This window comes from Liolophura sinensis, chromosome 12, assembly GCF_032854445.1.
Source record: "Liolophura sinensis isolate JHLJ2023 chromosome 12, CUHK_Ljap_v2, whole genome shotgun sequence".
Taxonomy (NCBI): domain Eukaryota; kingdom Metazoa; phylum Mollusca; class Polyplacophora; order Chitonida; family Chitonidae; genus Liolophura; species Liolophura sinensis.
In genome coordinates this window covers 12,000,099-12,023,301 of record NC_088306.1, presented here as the reverse complement: position 1 = coordinate 12,023,301, position 23,203 = coordinate 12,000,099, and the positions used below count along the sequence as shown (strand labels likewise).

The window sequence follows — 23,203 nt, the reverse complement described above, 5'->3', positions numbered from 1 at the left end:
GAGCCATTACGGGTCACCAGTCGTTGCACTATCCCCTTAATACTGAACCCCCAGCCAGGAAGCCATCACTTCCTTGCGAATTTGTGTTATTATAGGAAAAAAAGACCTTTACTGGTTAAGCTGTCCTTCGGAGCATGGGTGGTATATGATAGTCATCGCGGACTACACAACCTAATTAAAAATTGACTAGGCAGAACCCTGAATTTAATTTTAACGTGTTGGTCGTTCAAGATTCGCCAAAACATTACGTATACACGAGTTGTCTTAATTCTTTACAGACACTTTAATTACACGCTCATCCCATTATAATAATCCACCTCGAACCCCGTATTTCGATCGTATTCCTCAAAACTGTATGTCCTATATGAAACACCCTGCAGTTATATATCCGTATAGTTCTGGGTAAGTAAATCCCGTATCCTCTGTACATACCAACGATGTTATCCATCTGACATTATTAACCAATCCGTGTTAAAAGCTGTGAATGACCTAAACAGTTATTATACCCTCGAGGTCTATACGCGTCTCAGCCGGTCACTAACAACGTCTTTATACGGATACTTTTTTTTTTTTTTTTTTTTTGATTGGTGTTTTACGCCGTACTCAAGAATATTTCACTTAAAAGCCAGCATGAGCTGGACTTGAACTCACAGCGACCGCATTGGTGAGAGGCTCCTGGGTCATTACGCTGCGCTAGCGAGCTAACCGACTGAGCCACGGAGGCCCCTTATACGGATACTAGTCCCGACTATAAATATACCACGACGAGTGTTTACGTCACACCCGTTAAACTCTAATTGACAAACACACGCATAATTGGAGTTCCATCCATCGCAATAGATTCGTGCATTGGTTCCGAGCTAGGCTAATGACCAATCATCAGCGCTTATATGCCGCTAGGCCCTCCCATACACGCATTAAATATTTGAGACGTCAATCGCACATTTTTGATTACTTTATAGTTTATCTTCACTTTTCCGAAATCCCACTGGAACGATCTATACGGGTCCCTTTAATACTCTTCTTGTTTTAAGGTTTTAGGTGCGACCCGACCAAGGACTAACCATGGCTCTACCGCTCCCGATGCGAACGCTCGATCAACTGAGCTATAGGGACCGGTTGTTTTGGTGGGAAAAACCGGGTAGAGCCGGGGCCATCTGCAGCGCTGAAATTTATAATGTGGCTCGCGTTACAATATTTTCAAACTTTAAATCATATAGACAATATAAAATAGTACTGAGTTTGATATTTACTGAAAGGCAAATCATTTGAGCTATTCTTCGTAAATACAAAAAAAAAAATTGATTTGATTAAGGAATATGGACTTCTCAAAAATCTCAAATGTAACATTTTTGATCTTTGCCTGGTCTTGGGGTAAAAAAACACAACAGAAACATGTAGAGATAAGATTAAGCTTTATTATTGGAGTATAGTCCTGCTTTTTAAGCATGGAAAAAAAAGTTAGTAGTTATGGGACAGGTAGAAACTGCACATTTAAATCAATTAACCAGGCGCCACTGAAATCACCACAGAAAGTATTCAAAACTACATGCAAATAAAATGACAGCGAGAAATGACTACAGCATAGCCACAGGCCCCTATTAAATTCGTATTAAGTTCTATAATTTCACCAATACATATAAGTAATAATATACATATAAGTACACGGTTTATACATATAGTCACGGTAGAATATTTCGCTCTAAATATATCATCATAACAGACAGTAAGTAAAATAAAATTTATTACGCCACAGATCAAGAGTAAGATGTCAGAAAATGGAAGTAAATCTAAAAAGATTCAGTCAATAATTTCTACTTTGACATCGGACTCTCTGGGGCTAGTTTGAGAGCGTGATGCAACAGCCATGGCCGCTTCCGAACGCATCGTCGCCTGTTTGTTCTTGAATTGAACAATATCTGTGTGCAGAGTCTCGAAATGAGCCACCATTGCAGCCAGGCTTTTCTGTCGGGTCCTGCAATAGAGACACTCGTACGGTTCCAAGTCACTGGGAGATTTAAGGAAATCTATCCCGAGGTCCAGCAAATCCTCTGTATTGAACTGGTTCAAAACGGAGCTGAAAGTATTCATAGGGGTTCTAGTTGCCAACTGTTGCATGCCGGGGCTGTATACCGGATCTCTCATTCCAAACGGGGACCCAGACATCGATCTTCCATCAGAACTGGGGTTGATGTAAGAAGACTGAGAGGTTTGGCAGGGCGAATATGTTGAGGGCATCAGGTACGGTGTGTTGGGGGATTCTAGGCCGGTAGGCATGCGTGGATAATGTTGCTGTGTGCCAGCCATGTGATCCGATTGTGGAGACTGACTGTTGTTTGACGCTATGTCGAAACGAGCATAATGAAACAGTTGGGCTTGGGGAAGGCTGTGCGTGCTGAAGCCGGCTTGGGGTGGAGGAGAGATTTTAGGGTGAGCTACAGAATCATCTATTCCTGAAGTAGTGTCGCACGGCTGCTGTTGGCTGCTGTCTGAACTTCCTCCTGTCAAATGATTCTTCACATGAAGCTGCAAATGGTTTAAGATGCCAGTTCGGTAGAAACACAGAGAACACGCAAAGGGTCTCTGTGCGAAGTCCGCCAGGTCAGTTGCCAAAGTTCGATTTCCGAAGAGACCCAAGTCGTTTTCAGAATTCTTCAGGGAATCAGACCCAGCTGTATCCGACTGCACTGTTGGGGATTTCCAATTCTTTCCCAGTGACGACGAAACCAGGTTTTTTACCTTCTCCACGGTCGCGTGTCCGGGCGATGTTAACGCTTCGGGGACTGGCTGGTTGGGTGAATTTACTTGTTGGCGATGGTTGTGTGGTCTTTCATTTCCTTCTATATTTTTTGAAGAATTCTTCTTGGCATCAGGACGACCTTTCGAATCCTCTTTCGTCCTTGGCATTTTTGACTTCGTTTTGGTGTCCACAGTACGAACACCCGAATCTCGCAACTTCCTTATCAGCTTGTCATACCACTCCTTAAACAGCCTTTTGTGCTTGTTCGTATTGATGTGGGCCTCAAAATGATGCTTGTCCTTGGACTTGAAAGGACAGAGCGTGCATTTGTTAATACCGTTAATGTGGATTAACCAGGAATTCTCCATGATACGCTTATGTTTTAAGGTTACAGAATGCCTGGTCAAATCAAACGGTCTCTTTGCTCGAAAGTTACAGTGTCGGCAAAGGTATGTCCCGTTTCCAAGCAAACATGACTGGAAGAAGGCATGCTGGCTATTACTAACCTGGGATCTTCCACTATGTCTCTTGTAAAAAGAACGCGATGGAAGCGCCGTTTTGAGGCGACATCCATCTTTCCATGGTCTCTCACGACCCCGAGGAAAGGTATCCCCCTCTTTTTCAATGCCATCATAACAAGTGGTTTTGTGTGTATTGCGCAAGTGCTTTTTCACCAAGTACGCCGATGCGAATGGACGCGTGCATATTGGACAGAAGTGTGCAGACGGCAGTGTGTGCAAACGAAAGTGGCGTTTAAAATGGAATATAGACGGGGTTTCCAGTGGGCACAGCTTACATTTGTAGTAGCCATCTATAAGCTCAGCCCCTGGAATTGCCTTTGTTTTGGAATCGTCGCCGGAGTCAGTCTTGTCATCGGAGTCAGTCTTGTCATCGGAGTCATTCTTGTCATCGGAGTCATTTTTGTCATCGGAGTCAGCTTCGGTTTTTTCCACTGATTCGTCTTCAGATTCAGGGTTGTCAGCAGTGTCCGTTTCCTGAGACGTGGTTGTCGTAGCCGTCATGAGAACCCTTGACATGTGAGCGATTTCCTTATGCCTCTTTAGCTGACGCATTGTATCCATCTCCTGATGGCATACAGTGCACGGGAATTTATCGTGGTTATCTTCGACATGATTGACAACAGTTTCTCGGTGGTGACTACGGAACTTACAAAACTTGCACTGATAGTAGCCCCTTTTTTTGTTGTAGTACTCATTCTCTGCCACAGACGAACTGGGTTTTTCCTTGAACGGAATGTGTTCACAACTGTCCACGTGCTTATCAAACAATATTTTACTGAAGAAAACTCGATGACAACTTACACAAAACATTCTTGATCTGATTTGGGGTGTTTTGTCCCGTCTAGAGGTATCTGGATCTTCGTTTTCTGGCCTCTTCGCTTCTTCCTCTTGTTTTGACTCCACAGTTTCATTTGAGCCCTTTGCGGATTTCTTCAAAGTGTTTTCTCCGATATTACCAACGCTTGAATCCGGTTTCTTGACTCTATCGTTTATTTCAGCTTTCTCACTCTGAGACACAAGAGTTTCTTCACCACTTCTATCAGACCCCTCAGATCCATGTGAGTTAACATACAGGCCTTGTGGAACCGGACAAAGAAAAGGTTTAACGTCCATTATCTCTTCAGAGCCAACCATTTTTTTTAAGATGGGACCTGATGTCAGCTGACCACAGTCCTGACTTTCTGGCGGCTCCGTCTTCACGGTAGCTCGTAAGGCTGAAAATACAGCGAAAATGTGCAGTCAAAAGAAATGCATTATAGAGTTATAAGTAGATCTGAGACCAGTTTCACTTTCCCCAGCTTACTTTTTAGAAATGTAGATTTGTACTCTGTTCGAGTGCGGTGTCTTCAATATGTCAAGCTGCATGCTGCAAAAATATGTTTCCATTACTCTTGTGGTAATCCTGACTTCATACCACCACGCTGTTAGTGAATAATTAAGACCGTAACGTCACAATTCCGAATAATTAAGACCGTAACGTCACAATTCCAACAAATGTACCTGAGGCATTGAAGTGTTATTTGAAAATGGCGCCCTGAGACGTCAGAATGGATGTGTTGGTTACATTTGAATTACGTGTGACATTACTGTCTTTATTATCCTGCAAAATGATGTTATATATGAATTCAGAATATTTTTAAGAAACCTGTTTCGTCGTGTACAGCGTTGACACTTTGGAAGACAGAACTGCGTTCCGGGTTAGTTAATGTAACGATTCAGAGCGGTTAATGTGGAAGCCAAACTGGTAATGTGGCCAACCTGAATGAAATGGATACAACTTCAACCGAATGGCGTGAACTGTACGACATGCCTAAAGGTAACCAGAATTCATGGCTTATATGGTGTCTGTATGGTGACTGGGCATAATGATGAAAGGGTGCCAACTGGCACCTTACTACCTAACCAGTGAATATGAGTACCTGACAGAATCACAATCTGCACCTTACTACCTAACCTGTGAAAATGACCACTTGGCAGAGTGACCACTGACAGCTTAACTACATAACCAGTGAATATGAGTACCTGGCAGAATCAGAATCCACACCTTACTACCTAACCTGTGAAAATGACCACTTGGCAGAGTGACCACTGGCACCTTACTACCTAACCAGTGAATATGAGTACCTGACAGAATCACAATCTGCACCTTACTACCTATCCTGTGAAAATGACCACTTAACAGAGTGACCACTGACACCTTACTACATAACCACTGAATATGAATACCTGACAGAATCACAATCCACACCTTACTACCTAACCAGTGAAAATGACCACTTGGCAGAGTGACCACTGACAGCTTCCTAACAAACCAGTGAATATGAACACGAATTCATTTTCACTTAGTTCGGGGTTGTACCCCCCGTTCGTGACGACAGATGTGGCTGTTTCTGTGCTGGCCAACTTCAAATCAACCTGTGCCCCCATAACCCCGGTAGATGAACCTCTCCAGCATTGTGGCAAAAACTTAACACATGATTCTAATCCTGGTTAGTCCATGGACCGCACACCCTGGCTCGTACATAGTACTTGATTTAAAATTTAGCCCATGACTTCTTACCGCCTTTTACCTGATACTGTGTGTTTTATATTGAATTTATAAAGACATTTACATGTGACTGTACAAACAGAACGGCGGGCTTATGGACTTATAGAGCAATCAATGGTCAACAAGCAAAAAACCACTTTATTCATATATTATTAAAGAAATGACAACAAATGTTAATATAAAATTATTTAGGAGGAGGAAGACATTCTTTTCTGACGTGTTGGTAACTTCAGTCAACTTCTAATAAGTATAGGCCTGCTCTGAATTGAAAATTTGTCTTAAAACTAAAGTATTCAACCAGCTTATGCCGCTGTAACGCCCAAACTTACCACTTTTCTGATGTCCAATCTTACTGCTTACTCCTAAAAACACACCTTTTAAAGGGAAGAGTGACCTCAAGGGAGGTAATTCAATAAGGTCCTATTCTTAACAGGCCATGGGATGCGCCATCATAGAGCAACCGGAAACATAATGTCGCACGTACCCCATGCGCTCAAGATTAAAAAGCAAAATAGTGCTCGGTTGATGTCAGTGGAAACAGACGAGACTCTAGTTCAAGAAATAACTCGCGTCTGATTTCGATATAAATGGTCAATACATGATGACGCTTTCGATCTGTGTTATTTTGCTCACATTGAAGGGCGACATCTCCGTTGTACATCACAAATATAAAGGCTTCTTTTAAAACTTACTTACCGCTTTACATACACATTTGTTGCAGTGTTTTCTTCTCCCTTAACGCCTTTATTGCAAAAAAGATCACCGTATGACATCGACATTAAAAGTTCATAAAGTAATACTCACAGAACGCTTCTATCCAGTGGAAATCGTCCGATGATGGGGTAGGTTGTTCACTAACACCTGGAATTTGTGTGGACGTATAGCTGTCACCATGTTGAGGAACAGCCTCCTCACATTCCATCTTGATGGCAACTTTCTCACGAGTCGCAGTGCTGCTGTTGGCCCCCTGTGTCGAGCCCATTTGCCCGCCCAACCCGATAAACGATGACCCTATCGACAGTCCTGTCAACGGCAAATCGTCGTCATCGGACGAATCTCCAAGGACTATTACATCATTTTCATCCCATGCCGACATAGTGCCTGGAGAAAGCTGCTGGGATAATCGCCTTAGCGACTCCGGGGCAAGTCAATCCTTGAAACAAAATAAACAAAAATGTTTTTTTATTAAGAGGTAAGGTATTTAATTTACCGAGCCCCATCCTCTTATAGCCATGCACCTGACAAATCTGACTTAAGCAGCGGAAGCTGAATTCGACGGCACAAACTCACTGGTGATTGGTCAAGTGGTCAAGGGAGGATCTATCAATGTCCTCAACATCCAAATTATTTTTTCCGATTTGTGCATTTTTCCTGTTCATTCTCTTGAGATCCTATTCGCCACGGTTACTTTGCTAGCGATCCATTCAATTGTGTTTCTTTCTTTTTTAATTTTTTTTTAGGATACCAATCCTAATGTTTTACGACAATAATAACAGAACGCAAATAGTCTTTACGGGAAGTACTCTGCTCGCAACGGCAACCATTTTAAGCTGAATCAAGTCGGTACCATGTGGTATATAATTCGTCATTCTATGAGGGTCAACGCCTAAGCAGGTGTGTTTGATCGTGGCTACAGCGACCCAGGCGCTTTATGCCCCCGGTGTGTATTAGGCTATAGCAGCTTATCTGATAAACTGAACAGAAAGTATGTTGTTGGAGTGATGCTAGAATGCATTCAGTTGTTAGAGGACCATCTTGTGTCATGTTCAGCACAATATTATGTCCGTGTCACATGGTCTTTGTTTAATTAAAACTATATGCGTGTTACATTTAACAAAATATTCTACTACAACAGCAGAACACGTTCTAGCGTCTCTCCGATAACAAGCTCACTGTTAAATTTAACCGTTTTTTTCTGTTTTAGGGGGGTCTTTTTGACAGTAAATGTTACAAAGGTTTACAATCGATTAAACACCGAAAGGCGATAACTGAATTACTTAAAGACGCTCGCGAATGTTTGCCCGCGAATGCTTTATTTTGTCAAAGCTCGTACAGTGCTTTACGCTATACTCAAAAATATATTTCACTTTTACAACGATGGGCAGCTTTATGGTGGGAGGAAACTCACGACCATCCGCAGGTTGCTGGCAGACCTTAATAACAGACATCCTGCGTACGTCATCGTACCTATTTTATACAACTCAGTAAGCAACTCATTAAATTAACCCTCAGAACACGTGGGATGTACAATCATACTGAGACTATAAGCTACTCAAGTCCCTTTTTATTCTAATTATCAAGTTAGAGCAATGGTATAAAAATAAATAAAATCTGCTGAAAGTCTTAAATAGTCTTAAAAAGGGTCTATAATGACCCAGATTAGTCAAACCGTTTGTTTGAGAGAATGCTTAAATACGTTAATTCCACGACCAATGCTACAGAGTAATATGCAAATTTGAAGAGTCTGTGAGTTGGGAAAGGAGCATGCCTGTCCCGTGTTAAGAACAGGCGAAGAAATCATGAACGAAGGTACACTTGTTTGGGCGCACATTTGGTACCATATCCAAGTCTCCGCAGCGTATCTCGGGGTAAAACCCCTCGTTCTGCGGCTATGTTCAGAGAAACCGGGCAATACGCCATATGAAGCCCTCGTGGGCAACAATATTGCCAGTATGTAACTGTTGTCATGCAGTGCAGTGCTACTCAACTACCTCAGTCTTTGCTTCAAGAGCACAACTATCCACAATGTCCTATTACAGAGAAGAACAAGGAGTACAACGACTAGGCCTACACTTGTTTTGACGAGCTTGTCCCCAGCTTGATCCTGTGAACATAATGCAATGGAAAGGCGTCTATAAACACGACTTGCAATGAGACAATGTCCATGATTTCTAGAGTGAATGAATGCTTGAGGATTTAACGATATGCTTCATAATATTTAGTTGTAGGACGATTGCTTCCTGATATGATGGCGTGTTATGTTCTAACATTGTCTGCAACCGTTAAATAGAGGAAACAATGTGTGACGGTTGAACATAAACGATGCCTGCAACCGTTAAATAGAGGAGACAATGTGTGACGGTTGAACATAAACGATGCCTGCAACCGTTAAATAGAGGAGACAATGTGTGACGGTTGAACATAAACGATGTCTGCAACCGTTAAATAGATGAGACAATGTGTGACGGTTGAACATAAACGTTGTATGTATGTATGTATGTTTCGGGTTTAACGTCGTATACGTTTTTTAAATAATTTTTCAGTCATATGATGACGACGAGTCATTTGGTGTGTGTACATATACTGCGTTTTCTTATGACAGGGTCATACGAAGCCACAATATTCAGTACAATTATAGAAACATAGATGCAGAGTCCACCTCTGTACATCCTGCATGAACTGCATGCCGGTAGTAAAAATAAAATAAAAAATGGAAACGAATGTGCCAGATTTGAACCCAAGACTGTCAGATATCATTTACAATGGGCCCTGTACGGAAGACTAGCACAGAGATTAGGCGGCTTTGATCTTCTCCCGACAGCCGACAGCATACATAAACAATACATTGTTGCAAATTTGATGCTCGTTACCACGGTAAACCGATATTCCAAGAGTTACACACAGTTTACAACATAAGACAAAAGCTTCCCATCAATAATTAAATGAACACACCGACTTTCACTTCAGTTTGTATGTACCTACGATAGGGTAGATTATTATTCTGCTATATATCAGTACAAAATGATATAAGAAATTGGGAAAACTTTACACGAAAGGATCTCGTAAATTTACACTATTTTCATATGCATATATACATGTATTATATAGCCACACGCACTGAAGGAAATATTTACCTAGTAAATAAAAACAAATATCTATTATCACGGTATTTAATAATAGCGATTTCAGATCAAATATAATTCACAACGAATGACAAAAATAGAAATGCTGAAAGGATAAAACTATTCAAAAACAAATGTAGTAATCAGAAAACCTATCAGGCAACTCATTTTCAGCAACTTTATACACTGATGTATCATTAGGCATCGATAAATTTACATTCATTTCAACTTTGATGAGACGTATTAATTCCAATAAAATACATATGTATACAACAGATATAAAACACCTACAAAGGGCTATTCTGGTAAAAGATCTAATTTGAGCACAATTAGGAGCCATGAAATGAGCTTGCACAATTACTGTTATTTTTGGTAACAAGGACTAAGATGACACGTTCACCAGTATAACGATGATGATATATGGGGTGAAAAGGATCGTGCGGTGCTCGTGGATTAGTTCCGGGGTTCATACCAAGCATCATCCTCTTAATAAAATAAGCATTAAAAACATGCGTTTCTACACATGTACACATTATAACACAAGCGGCGTCAAAATAAGTTACGAATGCAAAATGCACTGTGTTTAATCGTGTTACACAGAAAACGGTTGCTCAGATCTAAGCCTAGCTTGGACAGCCTTAGAATGAATGATATCCGCATGCTGCACATCAAAATGTCTGACGAGGCTGCTGAGCGTTGTTGTTCTCAACCCACAGTACAAACACCGGAAAGGCTCCCTGGTACCGAAGTCTTTCACATAGTCTCTCCCTGGGTCGATTAAATCTGCTGTGCCCAATTGCTCAACTGGCATACCACCCTGCTGCTCGGGATATTGCAAGGAAGGCATCTGAACCGGTTGTTTAATATGAGTCTGTGTTCTAGCAGCACCAGGCGGCTGGCTACGGGGAGGATACATACTGGAAGCATATTCTCCATAAATTGGGTCATTTCTTGAAATTTGAATTCCAGGAATGTATGTGAAACCGGGAGGCTTCTTTTCTATATGGTGTTGTTGCTGAGGTTGCGCTTCCACAGATCGTTGTTGCAGAGGTTGCTCTTCCACTGATAGTTGTTGTAGAAGGCGCGTGTCCATAGTCCGTTGCCGCAGAGGTTGGGTTTCCATAGTCCCTTGTTGCACAGGTCGCGCTTCCGTAATTCGTTGTTGCGCAGGCTGCGCTTCCATACTCCGTCGATGCAGAGGCCGCGCTTTCATAGTCCGCTGTTGCAAAGGGTTCGTTGACAAAGATCGCTGTTGCGCCGGAAGTATATCCAGAGGCTGCTGTTGCACAGAAACCGTATTCACAGGTCGCTGTTGTACAGCACCTTTGGTTTCTGAATTAGCACTGCTGCTTCCTGGTAGAATTTTTTCGAGTAACACCCTTGGTTGCAGAGAATTTCGACTTCCTGGAGACACTTTGATTCCAGATGCAAAAGCCATCGAGCTGGATGGAGATGTCTTCAAACCAGGAGTGCCCATACTGCAGTTGACGGGTAAAGGCGCTTTAAACCCAGAAATTGCCAAACCGGGTTCTTTGGATCTCTTATAAGGAGTACCAGATAAATGACAATTGACATGATCATTCAACACATCAAGATCACGGCAACGGAAGAAGCAGAGAGCGCAAGCGTATGGCATTTTTGCAAAATCACCAAAATCTGACACAAGTTTAATAGATCTCTTTCCGAAAAGACTCGCAGAATCAGATACAACTACACTGTCCATCTTTACCGGAGACATAACTGGCGACAGTTTGACAGTTGTCTCGCCAAAAGGGGAGTTCACACTTCCAGCAGGCATTTGTGAGTCAAAACAATCGTTGTCCTTTGGAGACATGTGTCCTTTCTCTGGAATTATTGTTTCACTCGATGTCAGATTATAACTGGGTGGGCTTTCATCAGTTTGCGTGGTCACCTCTGGCCTCGAGTCACAATCAGGCCTTGAGTTCAATTTCCATTTTTCTAAACTGTTCTTATGTCTGACCGTCCGAATGTGCCTGTACCAAAATTGCCAAATTCTGGTTTTATAAGGACATGGCTTACAATAATAAACATTGCCCTTTTTCTCCAAGCCAACCCATGTATCCTTGTGTGTTCTGGACTGAAGATGGCTTTCATACTTTTCAGAGTCCTCAGTCCTAAAATCACAAGGTATACAAAACTGACCTTTGTGTTTCATTTCAACGGAAGGGTAACCTAGCAGCTTCCCAGAGCCCTTTGACATATTATGTTTTTTTCCGAGATGTACTAGTAACGCTAGATCGTTCTTTAAGGTCTTTTCACAAACAGGACACCGGGATTGATTAGGCCTTTCGTGAATTTTTACGTGGTTTGAGAAAGATGACTGAAACGCGAACACTCGCGGGCAGGCGTAACACTTGAGCTTCTTACCAGGTTCAAAACTCTGTTGACATTTAGCCCCTTGCTTTTTTTTTAAAGGTTTGTGCGCAAAGTTTTCGTGTTTTTCTCTAAGATGCCTCTTTAAGGCGTAGCTAGATGAGTAAACTGATTTACACAGAGGACATTCAGCTTGTTTACTATGACCATCTGCATGCAATCTCATATGCCTATGCAAATTTCCGTTGTTCGTGAGCACACGTGGACAGAAAGAACATTTAAACCCCTCAAGTGTATCAGGCATCGAACTATCTCGATCACTCTCTTCAGTTTTTCGCTTTTCGGGATTCTCAGACCTGTTTTCGTTATTCTTGTCCTCTTTTTTCTCATCCAGCTTTGAAGGGCCCGCACAATCATTACTCTCCGTTTCCAGCACACCTGTTGGTCCATTATAGTCCTTCGTGGCTGAATCTACGATGATTTTATGCTTATATCTCAAATGATCTCGCATAAACAAGGTTGACGAGAAACACCATCCACACAAGAAGCATACAAAGGGTTTATACTTGGAGTCTCCTGTGTGAAGTTTCAGATGATTCCGCAGTGCTGATTTGGTCTTTAGTTGCCGAGCACACACCGGACAACAAAAACTATTGTTTCTTTCCGTGTCAGAATTTTCCTTATGCTTGCGATGCATATGAATTTGTAACAGAGCAATGCTTGAAAATATCTTCTTACAGACGGGACAGTTGTTACGTATAACGCCCGATCTGGTGTGATCTTGTACATGTTCTCGCATGGCTTCATGGTTTTCCATGGCTCTCGAGCAATAAACACACTTAGCCCACGAGGAAACTTCAGAGCAGTTCTGACCAGCAAGAAGTTGGGGTTCTCTACAGTTTTCTGTCTTCTTGACAGTATCGCTCTTGATTCCCTGTGTATTTTTAACTTTAGTAAACCTCTGCTTTGGTGCAGTACTTTTTGGAGTGCCATTGGAGTAAGACTCACCCACAGAATCTCCACATATCTCCTTATGCTTGAGATACACATTCTCTTCTAAGAAAAGTCTGTTACAGAGAGAACAAGACATCTTTGTTTCGACACCAGGTGCCATTTCCTTTTCAACACCAGGTTTCATTTGACCATCATGACTTTTGGACACGTCATGTGTAGAAGGCTGGGTCAAACACTGTTTTTTGGCTTTAGGTCCACCCTCACCATCCAAACAATCAGCATGTCTGTTTCTAATTATATTGGTTTTGTCCCTTTGGGAAACTGTGTTTGCTTCTTCAGGGGTATGGGTTGCTTCTGTCAGGAGTTTGGAACGGCCTACATTACTCACTTCAGAGTAGCTTATGCTGTTAGTTTTGGTAGTAATATTACTGGATGATTCATTGGTTTGGGGTTTCATCTGAATGACTTTGGAGCCTCTCTCTGAATTGGTAGAATTTCGCTCCTCTAATGTTCGACAATCATTTTTGGAATGATCAATGAGATGCTTCAAGACATTGCTTTTAAATTCGCAATTTCGGCAACAGAAAGATCCATTTCGGAAAAGGTGCATTTTTTTACTTGGTGATGAGGATATAGGCCCAGGTTCTTTCCGTTTGCTTGGCGAAATTTCACCCTCAGAATCCCAATCAGGATATTCATACTCTTCTTCAGAGGTAACTGAACCTTCACTATCAGGTTTGTAGTCTTCATCACTTTCATCCTCAGAACAAACTTCTGAAGGACAACGTCTTTTTAAACTTTTCCTCCTGTTAAAGCTGCCGACCTGACTGCTGGATACTTCAGAATTTTCTTCCTCATTGACAGAGGAGTTGATATCAGATGATTGCGTCTGGGCATCCCGCAAACACTGGTCCGAACGTGTAGTCGTACTTCCATCTTGAACTTGATGTTGCGGAGAACTTTCCTCAGTATTTTGGGGAGACATATTTGTGATGTTTGAGAACCAATTGATAATGCTTCGTTGCTTCAAATGCAAAACACCTCGAGCTGCACTGTCATTTGGCTCTTCAGAAGGCAGACCAATATCTTCAGTTGGCTTCGTTGGCTCAGTATAATCCTGTCCATCAACCTTTGCATGAGTTTCTGTCGATCAGAACAATTAATCATGATTAGGAACAATCACATGAATACAGATAACACACCTAAAGTAAGTAATAAAGTAAGCGAGTGAAAAACAGAAACAATGGTATTACATTTAGTTTTCAAACAAAGAGAACACTGTTTGTTAAGACAGTTACAGCACTGTGTGACAACATTTCAGACTTAGTAGATCCATGATTGATGAATTGGTATTAAATGTCACGCTCACAAATTTTTCACCTATCCATCATGGCAGTCAGGTTTATGGGTGGAGGAAATTGGAATACCCTGGAGAAAGCCACAGGCCTTGGCCAGGTGTATGGGTGGAGGAAATTGGAATACCCTGGAGAAAGCCACAGGCCTTGGCCAGGTGCCCGACTGATGAACATCTTGATTTAAGGCCGCAGCTAAAACAGTGAGTGTTGGAGTTGAACACGCAATGATTGGCTAATGGTCTGACAGTCGGAGAAAAGCAGTACATTTACCGTATGAGCCAGTGATGCCCCTTTGGCAGTTCCAGTTACAACTTGAAGTTGCAAATATCTTATTCATATAAATTATACAAGCTAATTTGCTTTCAGAGGATTACAGAGTTTTATTAACCAGCTGACAAGTTAAACAGAGCTTGTATATATTAGAGCTTCACACCATTGTTACAAGAATGTCAATGATATACTATCACCAAGGTTTTACTTATTAGGTTAAGTAATATTATAATTTTACTTATTATTATTATTTGTGTAGGTGCAAAAATATAAGTGAATATGGCCTTAAACGATATTAAACGCCATACTCACTCATGGTAGACAGTGTAATGAGTGGAGGAGACCAAACTGCCTGAGGTAAACCACTGACATTTGGCATGTTAATGACAAACTTTTTCGCCTGTGATGCACAGATATCACATTGGTGGAAGATATATGGTCTTCAATGAACGTTAGACTGTACAAAGGGCAACCCGAACATCATCGACCACTTAATTATTGTCACCAAGGCCCCATAACAGAGTCAGCTGGGCAATCATCAAGGCCCCACAACAGTCAGCTGGGCAATTACCAAAGCCCCACAACAGAGTCAGCTGGGCAATCATCAAATTCTGCCCACGGCCATTGAAAGAATCTGCACCACATATGTCCAATTAATTGAAATGGAGAAAATAACGTACTCAAAGAAAAACCACTACACCATGCAAGACACCAAAAAAAAAAAAAGCCCTGAAAAATACCATGGCCAATCTAATGGGAGCTGGCTATCAACACCAGGTAGTGATATCTTAGGTCAAACTTAGTTACCACAACAAAGACAGTGTGGGAAATGGTGTCTGGAATAGAAAGGGGCTGTGCATCTCACATTGCAAAATGTGAGAAATGGTGTGTGGAATAGAAAGGGGATGTGCATTTCACATTGCAAAATGTGGGAAATGGTGTCTGGAATAGAAGGGGGGCTGGGCATCTCACATTGCAAAATATGGGAAATGGTGTCCGGAATAGAAGGGGGCTGTGCATCTCACATTGCAAAATGTGAGAAATGGTGTCTGGAATAGAAAGAGGCTGTGCATCTCACATAGCAAAATGTGGGAAATGGTGTCTGGGATAGAAGAGGGCTGTGCATCTCACATTGCAAAATGTGAGAAATGGCGTCTGGAATAGAAAGGGGCTGTGCGGAAATGGTGTCTGGAACAGAAAGGGGCTGTGCACCTCACATTGCAAAATGTGGGAAATGGCATCTGGAACAGAAAGGGGCTGTGCATCTCACATTGCAAAATGTTGGAAATGGCATCTGGAACAGAAAGGGGCTGTGCGGAAATGGTGTCTGGAACAGAAAGGGGCTGTGCACCACACATTGCAAAATGTGGGAAATGGTGTCTGGAACAGAAAGGGGCTGTGCATCTCACATTGCAAAATGTTGGAAATAGTGTCTGGAACAGAAACGGGCTGTGCACCTCACACTGCAAAAGGTAACATACAAAGTTTTCATTTAGTGGCTTGTGTACTTTTACTGATAAGAATGAGACACAAATACCTAAAATGTTTTGAAATATTACAAAACAAATGTGTTCATAAGTGCAACAGATTTCATCTGACCAGTAGAAATTCAGTCATTAGTTGGATATTCTTACAATTTATGCAAAAAGTCTTGCCACAACAAGAATTTACAGTGTCAGAGGAACCAGAGATCACATTTGACACCACTACACAACGCAACCCAAAAACTGAACATGGACAAAAAAATTGCACGGCACATTAGCTGGACCAAAGCAACAGTATAAAAAACTGAAGCACATCTTACGTAACTTTTAACATAACTTACCATTTGAAAGCATTTATGGTGTCTCAATCAAGGGCTGAGTTACAGATTTTTACTTTCAAGCCTTTTGGAAAACAAATATCAGGGTCACACTAGACCTGATTACAACACAAAATCTCATCAATGATGGAAGACATATCTCTTAAGAAGCTTAACTTTCATTGGACAACTAGTCTAGTCAAGAAACAAGTAATCAGATGCTATATAGGGACTTACCCAATGGTTTTGGGAATGGACTTCCACTACTGCTTTTTTGTCCTTGACACATGCCTGGATTTGATGATGTTGAAGTTCTCTGATATCTCAAACTAGACCCAGGTAGGAGAGTCTGAGCATTCATTGTTGGCAGATAAGATGGTGCAGGAAGACTGGTTGGGGAGGTTGGTAAAAGCCTTCCTGGTAATGTTTGCTTTTCAGAAGGAAATCTAGCAGGCGGTTCAATGTGACCTATGCTTTTTGAAATGGCTTCAGAATCAAAGTGTGGAAAGTTTGTTTGGTTCCTTGGCAACCTTCCAGGAATAGATGAAGAGGTGGTCAGTTGAGGCCTTGGCAGTTGCTGGCGTTGTTGAAGGTTAAACGTAGCAGAAATGTCATTGGTTGAGTCTGGACTTTCAATAGACTGCTGACTTGGCCCAGGAGGTTCATAGGTTTGTACATGTGGTGAAAGTAATGACTGCAAAACAACTGGCTGAGAAACGACTTCTGGCTGTGAAACAGTTGCTGATTGTGGAACTGCTCCTGGCCGTACTGGAAGAGGTGCTGACTGCATTGAAAGTGGTCTTGGTTGCATAACAGGAGCCCGTTGAGGAACAGCACCCACCTGCGCTTGAACATGACTTTGTGGTGCAGCAGCCCTTAGCTGTGCTGGAATAGATCTAGGCTGTGCCACAGATGTTGACTGCCTCATAGACCCTGGCTGATGTGCAACATGTTCTGTCTGAGAAACAGAACATGGATGTAGAACGTGTACTGGTAGCTGGTGTAACTGTGGAAGCTGTCCTGGCTGTTGTCCCAGCACAAATGGTGAACCAATTGTGTGCGGATACCCAAGTATGATAGATGTCTGACTTGGACCTTTATGTGGTCTAATAATCTGTCGATGTTGAGAATTAGAAGATGTTGCTGGCTGCAGACTGGCAACAGGCGCAACTTCAAGAGGTGTTTGACAGGGTTGAACCAGAGATGGGTTTGACTGAGAAATTTGTGTCACTTGGTTGAAGGGAGCCAAATTTTGGCTGGGCAGCTTGTTTGTTTGTGATGTTTGGCTTGGATTTTGGATTACTGGTTCTGGCTCCCTTGACTCTTGGTCAGACTTTTTCTTCACCAACTGTGAATCTCTCAGAGTTGCTTCAATAGGTATGCTTCGTTCCTGGAACTGCTGTGCCAGTGTCAGGTCTGATTTTACATCCTGTGGTTCTGTTTTTACCTTTATACCGCCACTATTCAAAATTAACTGCAGTGGAAAAACTGGCTGTGGCCTTTGACTTGGAAACACACCTGTTCCTTTCACTGATTTCACAATCTGAATATCATCATCACTGTCGGAGTCACTCAACACAAGGATGCAGTCTTTACTGGACATTGCTGAGTTTGGCGTTTGTCACGATTTCTCACGCCTCGTTCGTCTTTATGGCATGTCCTAGAAGAAAATAACAAATCTGAAGGAATGATGCCCTACAACAAGTTATCCGAGAATTTGGAAACAATATGTGTACTAACAATAATGACTGAAAGCAAGAGTTACATGTACATGTATTTGTAAATGACAAACTCAAAAAACAAAAGTAAAAATAGACAGAAAATAAAACTGAACAAACAGTCTTTCATTCTGCAGCTACCAAGAACAGCAACATGTCATTGCAAGCAATGATAGTCAACATTGAATTTCCACAATTACCGTCAGGTCCGTTTAAAGATTTAAAGTTTTTGTAGCGGGAGTGATGTACACCTCAGAGAAACTTGTTCAGCTGAAGAAGTTCCCTGGAAAGCATTGGTTACGTAAATGCTGCACAAGAAACCCAGAACGCTGGACACTCCTGGGACACCTCAATTACATGGCAATGAATATGCAGTGTCTGTTTATTAACAATACACTGAACCATTAAACAAAGACAGAAACTACTTACCCAGAGGACAATCATAAGCTACCATAGGAACATTATTACAAAGATGTCCAAACAGTACAGTCCTGCACCCAAATACAAGCAGTGAAAAGCAAAATTCCTGTATTCTAATGCGAAAAGTTTGAGTGCACAACCTCTGCCTAAAGCACACCATTCCCTTTCACTGACCAGCTTGGGTGTTACATACACATGTCTGTGGTTTTATAACCACATGTGGGCCTGTTTCTAGCAAAGAGCTTCTTGTGCCTTCTTTTTCACTGAGTAAAACTAATGGTTACAGTTTAGACCTTTATCACCTGTTTGTTCATATGTGTCAGTATTAAGTAACACAGACAACCTGCAGGGAGTCTTAGTTTGCTAATTCTGTCTAAAGACATAAAAACCCTATGATAAGAAAGAAAATACTACACCAACTTATCTTATTAACTTATTAAGCTTATCCTTAATCCCTGCTGTCTGATACTAATATTCTACCCTCTGTTCCTTTAGAGATTTTGGCAGGGAGATACTGTAATACAGGACAAAAATGTCTCTACTTTACTTTTTCACAATTTCACCCACTGCCCAACCCAAAGCCACTTCACTATATACCAGGTGTTGAAACCAAAAGAAATAGCTGGTACTATAAATTTAAGAAAGAATACAAATGTCTGGCTGCAGGTTTGCATGCAGACGAACTCTTGGCTGCTGCTGGGGTGATAATAGCAGGTGCATAAAGTATTACCCACAGTGTTAACTTGGGGGGCCCTTAAACCTTAACCTCACAAGGATGACAGCTACAATGTATTTAATTCACCTTCCTGGGGCATGCTAAGATGATGATATGACCCACAGTGTTAACTTGGTGGGTGGGTGGGTGGGTGGGGGGGGGGGGGTAACCCCTAACCTCACAGGGGTGACAGCTACAGTGTATTTAATTAACCTTCCTGGGGCATGCTGAGATGGTGGTATTACCTACTGTGCTAGAAAATTAGCCTGTATTTCTATGGTATTAAATAATTCTCATGGCAGTCCTACAGATTAAGGGCTTGCCAGTGTCGAGTGACTTTCAACTCTGCATGGACTAGATTTGATGACTGCTGCAAGGGTCAGGTTAAAACCACTGTCACTTGTGGTCTTCTTGTGTAAATACACTAAACATACATATGGAGTTGCAAACTATTTTGGTTTCTTTTTCTGAATTACAATTTAAGCACTGCTACTTTTATACAAGTTTCCACTGCCATTTCTGTCTGGCAAGGATGAAGACCAGAAGCATTCCTGTGGAATTTTTTTCCTTCTTCCATTTTTTCCCACCAAGAGAGAAGGGGGGGGGGAATTGTTTTTTTTTACATATTTGTATCATAAACTTTATGCTGCACACCCTAACACATGAGAACTTTTGGAGAAGGATGATGAATTTATAAAAGCCAAGTAACAGCATAAAATATATATTAACTGCACTTTTGTACGGCTCAGCAATCTGTCCTCCACAGTTCAAAAACTTGAATTTATTTGACTTTTTTTTACGCCATACTCAAGAATATTTCACTGTGTAGGAAGAAGCCAGACAGCGCCCACGGGAAATCCACGGCCATCTGCAGGTTGCTGGCAGACCTTGGTACGTACTGACAGGAGGGGAAGCTAGCATGAGCTAGATTTGATCTCACACTGACCACATTGGCGAGAGACTTCTGGGTCAGTACATGAGTACCCAGGTGACTGGCAACTTAAGGCTTTTTAGAGACAGTGGTGGTATGTACATGTTCCTTGTATTACACAAGCTAATATGGCCCATGACATAAACACACATATGCAAACATTATGAACGCAGGCTGCACTGCAAAGTGAAAGCTTGCTCTCAAATAAGAGAAGGAGTTATCTCCCTTACCATGTAAATGCACAGAAATATCTACATGCACGTAAGTTCTTCATGATGAAATGCAGCCAAAACTAGAAAGCCTGCTTGGCTAGTGACATTAGCATGTTGTTTTCACTCATTTATTGAGCCATGGCTTGTTGTAGGATAGAACAGCTGTAAACAGTCAATGCAAGAGCTATATTTGACAGGTGGACAATTGATTGCAGAGGCTAAGATGGGCTTTTACCATGTATTGCCTAAACAAGGAAGACCATGCAACAGGTCATGTTTTTTTAAAGTTCTCCACAGGTCATGTTTTTTCTGACTTTTCCAAGATGCATTATAAAATTAATTAACATCAATTAAAAATGAAATTGACCACAATTGAATGTCAGTGGGGAAAAGATTAAGATGACCCACAAAAAATGCATGCCTGACCTGTCACATGAGGACGGGCAGCTTTTGAAGATTTCATGCTGAAATGGACATAGCATATTTTCATAACATGCATGTATTTAGTATCAAATTATATACAGAAACAAGCAAGTGATGTATTCATTTCCTGAGGGAAAATCACTGACATCAAACTAAATTTAGCAACATTTTGTATGGATTATCACTGAAAACTATCAGTGTTTTAACTGGAACAAATTCTGAAAGGCTATGAACGTCTAAACAAGAAAATGGAACTGAAGCTGACCAATTTAATAATGCTTCATTAGAACTCGACTTCATGACATCTCGGGGTAAAATCTTTATCTTTACCTAAGGATAAAATGTGACAAGCTGATGACAGGGATACAAAACTGATTCTAATTGGCTGATGTGAGAGATAGGCAGGTCCAGGCTACGCCTTGCTTATGATGAATTTTTAGGTATGGTACATTTATTCAAGCCTTATCGGGGCTACAAGATCTCTCCTGTCAGCCAATTAGCGCCAAGTCTATACCCCTTTATGTGACGGATGAGTTATCTCCTTTGTCCATTTTAGCCAAAATGATGTTTAAGGACATTTACAAGACAATAACAAAAATTGTATGTGTTCAGTGTTAAAGTATGTTAATAAGATAGTATTAATGCATTACATTACAGGGTTTAAGTCTGATGTTTAAAATTCAAACTGTATGCATACTTACAAGTTAAATTCAGATTGAATAATTCAGTTGAAAACTTGAGTGGCATGCCTTATTCTCTCTAAAACTTCTCACCGTCAAAGTTATCCTCTTGTGCAAAAACCAACACATTATATCTGTGACTAAAGGCAAGTCTGCAAGGTCAAACTCAAAATCAACAAATTTGTTACCAAAACGAAATTGTTGTCAACTGAACACTTCGTAAATGTATGGGCATGCCAGAAAGGTACCAGTCAGAGCACTAACGTCCTCAGTAAAATCACTGTGGTAAATGCTAGCTATAGTGTCAAAGATGGCAAACTCACTAAATTACCAGTTGCTAAAAAGGAAGAAAAACATATAAATTTGTCAAAGGCTGATGTTAAGTCTGTTTATCTTTACGTTTAACAGTGAGGAAAAGGTTATACGAATAGAAACAATTACTACAAATGTAGCTAAAAAAATTTCTATCATGTATTTACTAGGATGATTTAGAGGTATAATAACAAAAGAACTTTATCATAAAGTACTCCACATTTATGTTTTTTTTTTCCTATGTTTTATAGCTGCAATATTTCCCAGGTGATGTAAAGCCATAATCATGCATTCATTTATAGGATGTCTTAGCATTTTTAACTTTCATAAATACAAATGTACCATAACCATTCCTTTCTTTCCATCTGTTGTTTCCAAATATAAAAGTTTTGCTTTTTTAATTCATTAACACTACACAAAGCGAATTCAATCCAGATTTCACTTTAAATGCAAATTCAAGACATTTGGTAAACCATTTCCAGAAAAGTAACCAGAATGTGTCTCACATACCGTTTCGTTGGCCACTTTGCGTTTTAGCAATGGTGGATTATATCCGCTGATCACGCACGACGACAGTCTGCTTAAGAGTTGCATACGACTAACCCCCTCACGGTGAAGACACATGTACTAAAATCAATGATTGGTGATGTAAAATTAGCCAAGAATCTCTTCTCTTCTTCCCGAATACGTTGAGTTTGGCTCAATTTATAGGCTAGTTGTTTTTTTTTTTGTTTTTTTTTTATGCAATCGGCATTTATCGCTGCCATGATACCCGCTCATTTGGGTTTTCTACCATGCAGGTTTCTCATCCGGTCATTTGGCCGCTCAACCCATTCACCACCACAGCAGTTTTAAGGTTTGCTGGCGTTTTTAGCGCTTAAAACATACGAGCGGTCTAATTCTGAGACATTCTCATAACACCTCACTGCTACTATACATGATAATTAATAGCCCCACCGACTGGAAAAGAGAATGTGATTGCTGTTGTTGTTGTTGCTGACGTTGTTGTTGTTGTTGCACGAGGCTCTTTCGTGCTCCTGTAAAATGTAGTTGAACTCGGTGGCTCTACCAATAATCGCCTCTGCTCCACGACATGACTATATATCATCATGATTTCGTGATGTAAAGCAATAAAAAAAGTCTTACTGTAACAATATCCAGCTTTCTATTCTGCAGTAAAAGGCGGGAAATCTTCTTTGTGTAATACCTCCAGTTACCGTAACTTAAAATATCTACCGGGTTCCAACAGAAACCACTAAAATTAAAAATACGGAAGGGACTTACGCTTGCTTTCAAAACCCAGGTGTTCTGCCACACAGTATGCACGATCGATCTGACTCACTCACTCCGAGGCGTGAATCCGATCACTCCCACCTCTAACAAGTTTATTCTGTCTTCCTGCAAAAAGACTTTCTGTACGCATGGTA

The 23,203-nt window shown here is 41.1% G+C and overlaps 1 protein-coding gene across 3 annotated transcripts; it reads right to left on the bottom strand.

The window, feature by feature from the left end:
• Positions 1-1,398: 1,398 nt before the first annotated feature.
• Positions 1,399-22,977, bottom strand: LOC135479112 (uncharacterized). Of its 3 annotated transcripts, none has more exons than XM_064758842.1 (3): positions 22,923-22,963; positions 6,614-6,962; positions 1,399-4,475 (listed from the first exon to the last, which is right to left on the bottom strand). In XM_064758842.1, exons 2-3 carry the CDS (start codon positions 6,903-6,905, stop codon positions 1,801-1,803), a joined length of 2,967 nt encoding a protein of 988 aa, XP_064614912.1. In that variant the 5' UTR covers positions 6,906-6,962; positions 22,923-22,963; the 3' UTR covers positions 1,399-1,800. The 3 variants fall into 3 exon arrangements, with proteins under 3 accessions (XP_064614912.1, XP_064614913.1, XP_064614911.1); XM_064758843.1 differs by lacking the exon at positions 22,923-22,963 and adding an exon at positions 8,521-10,217; XM_064758841.1 differs by lacking the exons at positions 1,399-4,475; positions 6,614-6,962 and adding exons at positions 8,443-14,082; positions 16,603-18,025 and having other exon boundaries at positions 22,923-22,977.
• Positions 22,978-23,203: the final 226 nt, after the last annotated feature.